The sequence below is a fragment of the Piliocolobus tephrosceles genome, chromosome 18 (genome assembly GCF_002776525.5).
Source record: "Piliocolobus tephrosceles isolate RC106 chromosome 18, ASM277652v3, whole genome shotgun sequence".
Lineage (NCBI taxonomy): Eukaryota > Metazoa > Chordata > Mammalia > Primates > Cercopithecidae > Piliocolobus > Piliocolobus tephrosceles.
This window is the reverse complement of record NC_045451.1, coordinates 5404321-5416362: the sequence shown is the minus strand read 5'-3', so window position 1 is coordinate 5416362 and position 12042 is coordinate 5404321. Positions and strand designations below refer to the sequence as shown.

The 12042-nt window shown below is 42.9% G+C and overlaps 1 protein-coding gene across 3 annotated transcripts in view; it reads right to left on the bottom strand.

Annotated features, from left to right (window-relative positions):
- LOC111550652 (cytochrome b5) overlaps positions 1 to 633 on the bottom strand; it is a 38048-nt gene extending 37415 nt beyond the window's left edge. Inside the window, exon 1 of one of the 3 annotated variants that reach the window (XR_002734140.3) lies at positions 369 to 632. Coding sequence is in view for 1 of the 3 variants with exons in the window: in XM_023224152.2 (XP_023079920.1) it covers positions 369 to 497 (129 nt within the window). In the remaining 2 variants the exon portion in view is untranslated. Of the gene's footprint in view, positions 1 to 368 lie in introns of all 3 variants that reach the window. The other 2 variants (XM_023224152.2, XM_023224154.2) reach the window with 2 other exon arrangements.
- Positions 634 to 12042: the final 11409 nt, after the last annotated feature.

Here is a 12042-nt window from a genome sequence, read left to right as displayed (position 1 = left end):
GCGCTCCCAGGTGTGCACGCGCAGGTGTGCGGATTCGGGGAGCGCTCCCAAGTGTGCACGCGCAGGTGTATGGACTCGAGGAGACCTCCCAGGTGTACACGAGCATATGTGCAGACTCGGGGAGCGCTCCCAGGTGTGCGCGCGCAGGTGTGCGGACTGGGGGTGGTGGGGGGCACCCAGGTGTGCACGTGCAGGTGTGCAGACTCGGAAGCGCGCCCAGGCGTAAACGCGCAGGCGAGCGAACTCGGGGGAAGGACGCGCCCAGGCGTACGTATGCGGACTCGGGGCCGCGAAAGACAGGTAATGGCAGTGAACCCCCAAACCCGGCCCACGCTCCCTGCGCCCCAAGACGCTCATCCCCAACTAACCTCTTCCAGAAATTTGGTCACATCGTACACCTTGTGGTGCAGGATCAGCCAGGTGCTCTTGCTGTGGTTGTGCTTCTGAATCTCCTCTAGGGTGTAGTACTTCACGGCCTCGTCCGACTGCTCTGCCATCTCGGTTCGCCGCGAGCCAGGCCCAACACACACAGCCGCGTCGGGTGGAGCAGAGCGCGCGACTCCGCCAGCTCCACCCGGGACATTCCCCGAGCCGGGCACAGCTCCGGGGGCTGGGCTGCCGGCTCAGGGGCGGGGCGCAGTAGAAGGACCCCCGACGGTTGGCCGTCATCCTTGTCATTCAAAAGTCCCCGCCTTCGGTCGACCCCCTCCGCCTGCCCAAGCGTGGTCTCGCCCAGTGTGCGGGTGTTAATTGGCTGCCGGAGGTGCCCTTCACAATCTCCCGACCGCCGCAGCGCGCAGAAGGCGGGACAGGAGTCCACGGAGTCTGCGCGGAAGGGCGGGACGAACTGTGGCTAGGGTGGAGGTGGGAGGTCGGGGGTGTCCCAGCGGGTTAAGCGTGCGAGTGAGCGAGGTGTACCAGCGGGCATGGATGGCGGGTGCAGAGTCCATTCTTGGGAGTGAGACGACCTGGGCAGCGAATCGCGGGAGTTTCCTATTCGCAGCAGCCCGAGTCCCAGACGTTAATTTGTAACAAAAATAGCCATGGCCAAGTCCGTAAAGGGGGCGTCTCGGGTAGCCCTTCACATGCACGGAAGAGATGAAAGCCCAGTGCGCGCTAGAAAACGGTTTCGCAACTGACTTCGGGAAGCAAATGCCCTGTGCCCCAAAAAATAAAGTTAGCGAGCTGTGCTTGACCTCAATGGGGTTTTGGAATCCCTCGTCCTCACAGGAAAAAATCCAGGGAAATCATCTTTTCCTTAAAAAGCAGAAGTGTCCAAATTATTTCTGTGATTGAAGTAGTTTGGCTGCGGTTGGCCAGTGAGGTGGCAAGGCCTTGGTTGTGCATTTAAGCTAAATCAGATTCTCTTCTAGGAGTCTGGAAGAGAACCTCCCCAAAGGGCACCCTCTTTCCCTTCTGACACAGGGAAAGTACCACATATAAAGAGCTGCAAATGTTTGAAGGAGGAAAAAGAAAAGAAAAATTCCAGCATGTTAAAATTTGGTATTTTATTTAGGCCTTTTTGAGCAATGGTAGTTAATTCCAAAAAGAACCACACTAGAGGTTTCACAAGTGGGGTCGTCCACCCTTCCAGGGACACACAAGGTTCCTATACATAGTGTGTGTCTGATGAATGTGAGCTCCATTCCCCCTGCTTACCTCTTCCATAGGAAAGAATGCCTATCCAGAAAAACACAAAACACACACATCAGGCCTCTGAGCCCAAGCCTGCACACATACATCCAGATGGCCTGAAGCAACTGAAGAATCACAAAAGAAGTGAAAATGCTGAAGCAACTGAAGAATCACAAAAGAAGTGAAAATGCTGAAGCAACTGAAGAATCACAAAAGAAGTGAAAATGACCAGTTCCTGCCTTAACTGATAAGACAATCCCCTGTCCTCCTGCTCATTGCTCCGTGAGAAAGATCCACCTACGACCTGAGTCCTCAGACCAACCAGCCCAAGGAACATCTCACCGATTTTAAATTGGGTAAGCAGCTTCTTTTTACTGTCTTCTCCAACCTCTCTCACTGTCCCTCAACCTCGTTCTCCTTTCAATTTTGGCACCACCCTTCAATCTATCCCTTCCCTTAATTTCAGTTCCTTTCCTTTTCTGGTAGAGACAGAGGAGATGCGTTTTATCTATGAACGCAAAACTCCGGCACTGGTCATAGACTTGAGAAGACAGTGTTCCCTTGGTGTTTAATCACTGCAGGGATGCCTGCCTGATTATTCACCCATATTTCAGAGGTGTCTGATCACCACAGGGACACCTGCCTTGATCCTTAACCTTGGTGGCAAGCACCACCTCCCTTGGGTGGCAAGTGCCACCCCAACCCTCCGTGTCTCTACTCTCTTTTCTCTGGGCTTGCCCCCTTCACTATGGACAATCTTCCACCCTCCATTCCTCCTCCTTCTCCCTTAGCCTGTGTTCTCAAGAACTTAAAACCTCTTCAACTCTCACCTGACCTAAAACGTAAACACCTTATTTTCTTCTGCAATACCACCTGACCCCAATACAAACTTGACAGAGGTTCCAAATGGTCAGAAAATGGCACTTTCAATTTCTCCACCCTACAAGATCTAGATAATTCTTGTCGTAAAATGGGCAAATGGTCTGAGGTGCCTGATATCCAGGCATTCTTTTACACATCAGTCCCTCCCTAGTCTCTGCTCCCAATGCGACTCATCCCAAATCTTTCTTCTTTCTCTCCTGTCTGTTCCTTCGGTCTCCACCCCAAGCTCTGAGTACTTTGAATGCTCCTTTTCTAAGGACCCATCCAACTTCTCCCCTCCTCCCCAGGCTGAGCCAGGTCCCAATTCTTCCTCAGCCTCTGCTCCCCCACACGATAATCCTTCTATCACCTCCCCTCCTCACACCCAGTCCGGCTTACAGTTTCATTCCGTGAGGAGCCCTTCCCCACCTGCCCAACAATTTCCTCAAAAAGAGGTGGCTGGAGATAAAGGCATAGTCAAGGTTAATGCTCCTTTTTTCTTTATCTGACCTCTCCCAAAACAGTTAGGCTCTTTTTCATTAAATATAAAACCCCAGCCCAGTTCATGGCCCATTTGGCAACAACACTTAAAGGCTTTACGGCCCTAGACCCAGAGGGCCCAGAAGGCCATCTTATTCTCAATATGCATTTTATTACCCAACCCGCTCCCGACATTAGAAGAAGCTCCCAAAAATAGATTCCAGCCCTCAAACCCCACAACAGGACTTAATTAACCTTGCCTTCAAGGTGTACAATAATAGAGAAGAGTGGCAATTACTTGCCTCCACTGTGAGACAAACCTCAGCCCCATCTCCAGCACACAAGAACTTCAAAACTCCTAAACTGCAGTGGCCAGGCGTTCCTCCAAGACCTCTTCCCCCAGGATCTTGCTTCAAATGCTGAAAATCTGGTCACTGGGCTGAGGAATGCCTGCAGCCTGGGATTCCTCCTAAGTAATGTCCCATCTGTGCGGGACCCCACTGGAAATTGGACTGTCCAACTCGCCTGGCAGCCATTCCCAGAGTCCCTGGAACTCTGGCCCAAGGCTTGCTGACTGACTCCTTCCCAGATCTTTTTGGCTTAGTAACTGAAGACTGACACTGCCTGATCACCTTCGACGCCTCCTGGACCATCACAGATGCTTTAGGTAACTCTTACAGCGGAGGGTAAGTCCGTCCCCTTCTTAATCAATACAGAGGCTACCCACTCCACATTACCTTCTTTTCAAGGGCCTCTTTCCCTTGCCTCCATAACAGTTGTGGTTATTGAGGGCCAGGCTTCTAAACCTCTTAAAACTTCCCAATTCTGGTACCAACTGGGACAGTATTCTTTTATGCACTCCTTTATAGTTATCCCTGCCTGCCTAGTTCCCTTATTAGGTTGAGGCATTTTAACTAACTTATCTGCTTCCCCGACTACTCCTAGGCAACAGCCACACCTCATTGTCACCCTTTTCCCCAGTTCAAAGCCTCCTTCACATCCTCCCATTGTATCTCCCCACCTTAATCCAGAAGTATGAGACACCTCTACTCCCTCCTTGGCATGTGATCATGCACCCCTTACCATCCCATTAAAACCTAATCACCCTTACCCCACTCAATGCCAATATCCCATCCCACAGCACGCTTTAAAAGAATGAAAGCCTGTTTTCACTCACCTGTTTCAGCATGGCCTTATAAAGCCTATAAACTCCCCTTACAATTCCCCCATTTTACCCCTCCACAACCCATTAATCTGTTCTGGATCTCAAAGATGCTTTCTTTACTATTCCTTTGCACCCTTCATCCCAGCCTCTCTTTGCTTTCCCTGACACCCATCAGCCTCAGCAACTTACCTGGGCTCTACGGCCACAAGGCTTCAGGGACAGCCCCCATTACTTCAGTCAAGCCCAAATTTCTTCCTTATCTGTTACCTATCTCAGCATAATTCTTCATAAAAACACATGTGCTCTCCCTCCTAATCATGTCCAGCTAATATCCCAAACCCCAATCCCTTCTTCAAAACAACAACTCCTTTCCTTCCTAGGCATGGTTAGGCACTTTCACCTTTAGATACCTGGTTTTGCCATCCCAACTAAACCATTCATTCTCCCCATTTCCCCATATTTACCTCTTTCCTATTCCCCACCCAGACCACACTTGGTTTATTGAGGATAGTTCTTCCAGGCCCAATCGCCAATCACTGGCAAAGGCAGGCTATGCTATAGTGTCTTCCACATCTATCACTGAAGCTACCGCTCTGCCCCACTCCACTCCACTACCTCTAAGCAAGCCAAACTCATTGCCTTAACCCGGGCCCTCACTCTTGCAAAGGGACTACATGTCAATATTTACACTGACTCTAAATATACCTTCCATATCCCACCCACCATGCTGTTATATGGGCTGAAAGAGGTTTCCTCACTACGCAAGGGTCCTCCATCATTAATGCCTCTTTAATAAAAACTCTTCTCAAGGCCGCTTTACTTCCAAAGGAAGCTGGAGTCATTCACTGCAAGGGCCATCAAAAGGCTTCAGATCCCATTGCTCAGGGCAATGCTTATGCTGATGAGGTAGCTAAAGAAGCAGCTAGCATTCCAACTTCTATCCCTCAGGGCAGTTTTTCTCCTCGTCAGTCACTGCTACTTACTCTCCCACTGAAGTTTCTACCTATTAATCCGTCCCCACTCAAGGTAAATGGTTTTTGGACCAAGGAAAATATCTCCTTCCAGCCTCACAGGCCCATTCTATTCTGTCATCACTTCATAACCTCTTCCATGTAGATTATAAGCTGCTAGCCCGTCTCTTAGAACCTCTCATTTCCTTTCCATCGTGGAAATCTATCCTTAAGGAAATCGCTTCTCAGTGCTCCATCTGCTCTTCTACTGCTCAGGGATTGTTCAGGCCCCCTCCCTTCCCTACACATCAAGCTCGGGGATTTGCCTCTGCCCAGGACTGGCAAATTGACTTTACTCACATGCCCCGAGTCAGGAAACTAAAATACCTCTTGGTCTGGGAAGACACTTTCACTGGATAGATAGAGGCCTTTCCCACAGGGTCTGAGAAGGCCACCATGGTCATTTCTTCTCTTCTGTCAGATGTAATTCCTCAGTTTGGCCTTCCCACCCCTATACAGTCTGATAGCAGACCAGCCTTTATTGGTCAAATCACCCAAGCAGTCTCTCAGGCTCTTGGTATTCAGTGGAACCTTCATACCCTTTATCATCCTCAATCTTCGGGAAAGGTAGAACGGACTAATGGTCTTTTAAAGACACACCTCACTAAGCTCAGCCTCCAACTTAAAAAGGACTAGACAGTACTTTTACCTCTTGCCCTTCTCAGAATTAAAGCTTGTCTTCGAGATGCTACAGGGTACTGTCCATTTGAACTTTTATATGGATGCACCTTCTTGCTCGGCCCCAACCTCATCCCAGACACCAGCCCTCTAGGTGACTATCTTCCAGTCCTCCAGCAGGCCAGACAGGAAATTTGCCAGGCTGCTAATCTTCTCTTGCCTACTCCAGATTCCCAGCCTTATAAAGACACCCTAGCTGGATGATCAGTTCTTGTTAAGAATCTGACCCCTCAAACTCTACAACCTCGATGAACTGGACTCTACTTACTCATCTGTAATACCCCAACTGCTGTCCTCCTGCAGGACCCTCCCCATTGAGTTCACCATTCCAGAATAAAGCCGTGTCCATTGGACAGCCAGCCTGATCTCTCCTCTTCCTCTTAAAAGTCACAAGTACTCACCCCTACTTCCCTTAAACTCACCCACATTTCTGAAGAACATAGTAACCCTTATGAGCCTAATACATCCTTTCATTTTGTTAGGTCTATTCTTCCTTACCAGACTCTTTGCAACAGGGCTTTATGCAGTCACCTCCACTACTTAGACTACATCCCAAAAACTTTTCATCCCCGCTATCTTCTGTCTAGTCATACTCCTATTCTTTGTTTTCACCTATCCATAAATGCCCTGCCCTTGTCTGCACTGCTGGCTTATACTTTTTCTCCAAACGATCATAGCTGGTCCTGGTCTTATCCCCTAACCACCACTGTTAACTACCTCTTGGAATGGATACATGACCCCTGTGGAAAAGCACACTCCAATTCTTTCACCCACTTTACATTTCCAGTTTTGCCTTACACAAGGTCTCGTCTTTCTCTGTGGCTCCTCCACCTACATGTGTCTGCCTGTTAATTAAACAGGCACATGTACACTAGTTTTCCTTACCCCCAAAAATCGATTTGCAAATAAGACTGAACAGCTTCCTGTTCCCCTCATGACACCAACACTTCACTAGTATTTTATTTTGTTTTTCTTATTATTAATATAAGAAGACAGGAATAGGCCTTGACTTACTCACTGCTGAAAAAGGAGGACTCTGTATATTTTTAAATGAAGAGTGTTGTTTTTACCTAAATCAATCTGGCTTGGTATACGACAACAAAACAACTCAAGGATAGAGCCCCAAAACTGGCCAACCAAGCAAATAATCATGCAGAACCCTGTTAGGAACTCTCCAATTTGAAGTCCTGGGTTCTCCCAATTCTTAGTCCTTTAATACTTGTTTTTCTCCTCTTATTCAGACCTTGTGTCTTCCGTTTAGTTTCTCAGTTCATACAAAACCATATCCAGGCCATCACCAATCATCCTATATGACAAATGCTCCTTCTGACAACCCCAGAATATCAACCCTTACCATAAAATCTTCCTTCTGCTTAATTTCTCCCACCCTAGGTTCCCATGCCACCCCTAATCCTGCTCGAAGCAGCCCTGAGAAACATTGCCCATTATCTCTCCGTACCACCCCCCCAAAATTTTCTCCTCCCCAACACTTCACCACTATCTTGTTTTGTTTTTCTTATTAATATAAGAAGACAGGAATGTCAGGCCTCTGAGCCCAAGCCTGCACACATACATCCAGATGGCCTGAAGCAACTGAAGAATCACTAAAGAAGTGAAAATGGCTGGTTCCTGCCTTAACTGATGACATTACCTTGTGAAATTCCTCCTCTTGGCTCAGAAGCTCCCCGACTGAGCACCTTGTGACCCCTGCCCCTGCCCACAAGAGGACAACCCCCTTTGACTGTAATTTTCCACTACCTACCCAAATCCTATAAAACTGCCGCCACCCTAACTCCCTTTGCTGACTCTCTTTTCGGACTCAGCCCACCTGCACCCATATGATTAAAAAGCTTTATTGCTCACACAAAGCCTGTTGGTGGTCTCTTCACACAGACGCATGTGACAACATACACACACATTTTTTAAGTATTCCAAAATGATCACATTTTTTTTCATATCAAGCCAACATTTCCAAGTATAACATTTTGTTATTCAGAGATATTTTTAAGGACTAAGTAGTGTTAAGAAGGTAAATTATTTGTATTATACTAATCAGTCATGGTTCATATGCAATATAGAAATATTTTAGTTCACGTTAACCAACAAAAATATGTTGAAATGATTTCCAGTCTTTAATTGTGAAATAATTGTAGGTTCACAGGAAGTTGCAAATATAGTGGAGGTGCTGTGTACCCTTCACCCAGTTTCCCCCAATGGTTACATCTTTTTGTAACTCTAGTACAATATCAAAACCAGGAAACTGGCATTGGTACAATGCATGAGCCCACAGTAGGCCCCTCTTATCCTCAGGGAATAGTTCTAAGACTCCAGTTGATGTTGGACCCCACCAATAGTACCAAACCTGATTTCCACTGTGAAATTTGATCATATAAATTGGGTCATTCTTATCATGCCCAATTACAATAAAGTCAAGAGGCTGGGGGGAAAAGCACTCAGGAAACATCATATATTATCCTAAGAATGTAGTTCTCTGCAACCCTACCCACAGAAACTGGCTACTGTTAACTTAAAACCAGTTTTATCTAATAGCTATTGAAACAACCTGCTTCTACTATAAGACTTTCTACCCACCATCAACACTCACCAATCAGAACTTGCCAGCTCCCCAAAACTTTACTAGTGCTAATGAACTTTCAGAACAATAAATGTGACTTCCTTTTATAAAACCTCAAACTTTCTCTTTGTTCCTTGGACGTACCAAAGACTACTTGTGTATGCTTGGACTTGCAATTCTTGCTTCCCAAATAAAATGTTTTAGATTCACCGCTGGATTGTGTTTCACTTGGACATACTTGGTATCAGAAGTGGGATTCCAAAGCTAACTCATCTTGGCTTCAAGGTTTGGATAAGGGAATTTTCCTCTTCATTTAGAGAAGGCAGTCATCTCTCTTGGTAAATATGTACTTTGTTTTCTATCAGTTCTTGCGTTTACTTGGCCTTTGTTTATTAGCACTTGCATCTAATTTGCGAGTGCTAAATCACCTAGATAAATTTAGTCACAAATGGGCTCTCAAAGTTCAACGGCATGGCAACATTTTTTTTTTAATTCCACCTGGTAACATGTTTAAACATCACAGAGATCATTCAAACAGTCTAAACTAAAAGACCACAGCTATAAAATCATACACCACAAATAAGACTTAGATTTCAATTGATACCTTGAGGCAAAAAAAAAAAAAAAAAAAAAAAAAAAAATCAGCACTCAAAGATTGTCTAACTACAAAATACTGTCTCAAAGCTAGCTGGGAGGCTTTCCTCTCTGGAGCTTCCCCTCCCCTTCTTACAATTCCTCCTCTTCACCCTTTTGTAAACTCAACTCTCTTTTTCTAAAACACTTAAGTTATTCTGGCATACTAATTATTTAAGTAAAAACACTTGAAACCAGCAGATATAAAATCAAATTGTTTTGACCTTTGTGCTGTTTCTTAAAAGCTAAAGATTAAATTCTCATGTAAAACACTATACTATAAGGAGTGGCAGCATTCTTATCTTCAAGGACAAATATTTGAGAACAAGAAAACACTGTACAGACCTCATTAGAGTAACTCTTATCTCCTACCCCTCCTCACGTAATTCAGACACATTTCCACAGTTATTCTTTGTCCAGTCCACTATATTGGTAACTGCCTCAAACTGCTTTACTAAAAATTGGTTTCACAGCCTTTATAGGACTACAAACAAAAAGTTAAAAGCTTAGCCTTCTCTCCTTTTGTCAGAAAATAATTTCAATTCAACTGCTTTTTAAGAAACCAGTATGTATGTTTCACTATCTCATGACTAAAATTCTAAAATAAAATCTGTAAGATCTTTATTTACATGTATGTGTATGTGTTTAGACGTGTTTATGCATATATACATGTATTGTGTGATGTGTTGCATCTACATGATAAAACCTGGTGTAGTTGGCCAGAAATCCCTTAAGGAATTCTATTTAGATAAAATATGTACTCATATAAATTATGTAACAACCCCAAATATTTTTACTTTGCCTTACTTAGACAAATTCTTGATAAATTAATTGGTTTTTAAATTGTTGATAAAAAAAATTAGAAAAGTCTTCAAAATTGTCAACACTTTTGGCTAGGTTTACTGGTCATATATTTGCCTCTGCTAGAGTTCTTAAGGTTATAAAGCTATAAACCCAGCCTAAAACAAAATAATGTTTGTGTATGCAGTTCTTTGATTGATAAGGTTTAATATTGTTGATTTAATAAAAACAGCTCTATTTTCTGAGTTATCAACGGGATACCCATGTATTAAACTTTAAGGTTCTACCTTAGGTAAACACTTGATATTAACAGGCTATGAAATTGGTTAATAAAAAATAAAATAGTGACTAGCTCTAATATTTTAATTTTCATAAGTAATCTAGGTATAATTACTTAAAAACAAATTAGGTAATCGGAAATGAAATTAACATTTATAAATGAAGCTTCCATGCAATTTAAAATTTTAAAGTTGTATTAAGTAATAAATATTAAATGACCAAGTTATACCCAAAACTGAGCCAAACTGGTAAATACTTAAAAGTTCTTTCTTGGCTTCTTAAATTTTATAAAAAATACTAAATATATTTAGGTCTATTAATCACAATATGAATTTAGGGAAAAATAATTTTGTATGAGAAAAAATCTTAAGTGATACATTTTTGTCCTGAGATACAATAATTAGTTATTCCAAAATTTACAAAAAAGAAAAACTACAGGACTAAGAATGAGGGCTTGAGAAATAATGTAAGTTCTAAACAAGTTGAAGAGGATTTATAGAAGGTGGGCTTTGTGAAGGAAGTTTTATTTGTGATTGGATTGGCTGGGATTAGAAAGAAATTGTTTATGTGTTTTTCTAAAAATTAAACACTGGTGTCAGGAGTTGCTGATACTGGACCAAAGTGTAGTCCTCTGTATTTAAAATAACAAATACTTCCTGAAGTACTGATCTGTCCTTAATAAAACTGCAAGAGGTTTTGATTTTTAATTCTAAAATCTGTTTAACAGCCATGTTCTGAACTGCACAATTTTTGTTTCTGCCATTTCTTCCTGAGATCTATTTAATTTCTCTAGTTTCAGGTTTAAAATGCTGTCCTTTTCATTGAAAATGGTAATTTCATTTCCTGAGGTAAAGTTTTCCTTTTGACATTTCTCAGATTCACATCTCAGAGATTCAGCTTTTGCTGTATCTCGCTACACATGACTTGTAGGTCTGACATCCCTGCCTTCACCTTTTTCCTCCCCTTGTGAAGGCCTGGGGTAACAATGCTCTTCTCCAACTTTGTTATCAGCTCCTATAACTTTTTTTTCCGGTTCTAACTCTGCGTTTTTGGCCTGACACCAAAATATTTATCTTAAAGGCCTAGAAAAGCAATATTTTCCTTCAGTATAACTTGATTCTGTACTCTTAGCTTTTCTTGATGTATATGAATTGTTACATTCATAACTTTGGACATAGTCTTCACATGTCTGCATCAGGTTTGACTTCCAGGTTATCTAAATGAGCTTCCATAAGAAGAAACATTCACCCTGCAGAAGGTTTTTCTCTACCTTTTTGGTAGCGGGTCCAAGAAAGAAAGATTTTACATTTTGTCAAGATAACTTTCTATGTTGCCTTTATTAGATGTTTTATTACTTAGGAAAACTAAGCTGTAGAAGGGTTAAGGTTTTTATATCTATGTAACTTTCTGGACTGCTTGTAGTCTTTTGACTATCATTCTTTTTAAATTATTAACTATTATTTTACAGTGACCTGTTATTCTGTTTCGATCTAGTGTTTTGAGCTTTTTAACATCTTTGAAAAACTTCCCTAAAATCAAATCCTAAATTAAGTCTTTTTGACCTAGAATTAACTTGAGAATTTTTCAGTTGAGCCCATGGAAAACCTCAAAAGATAAATGTCACCTTGTAGAGATATTAGTTAGGCTTATTTGGTAAACTGTGTAGGAAACATTGTCAAATAAGTGATACTAGATCTTTTATTACATTTATGGGTATGTCGTCAATAATCACGTTTCAAAAATTACATAAATTCACAGAAATCCCATAAGTTAGACATATTAGATAGGTTCATCCTGTCACTGAGGAGCAGTGAAGACTTACTGCGTAATGGCTGGTCCCTGATGTTCTCAGAGAAAAATCTTGATCAGAAAAGGGAACTGTGGAAGGTGATCATGCAAATTGGGTCATTTCTTATATTCAACGA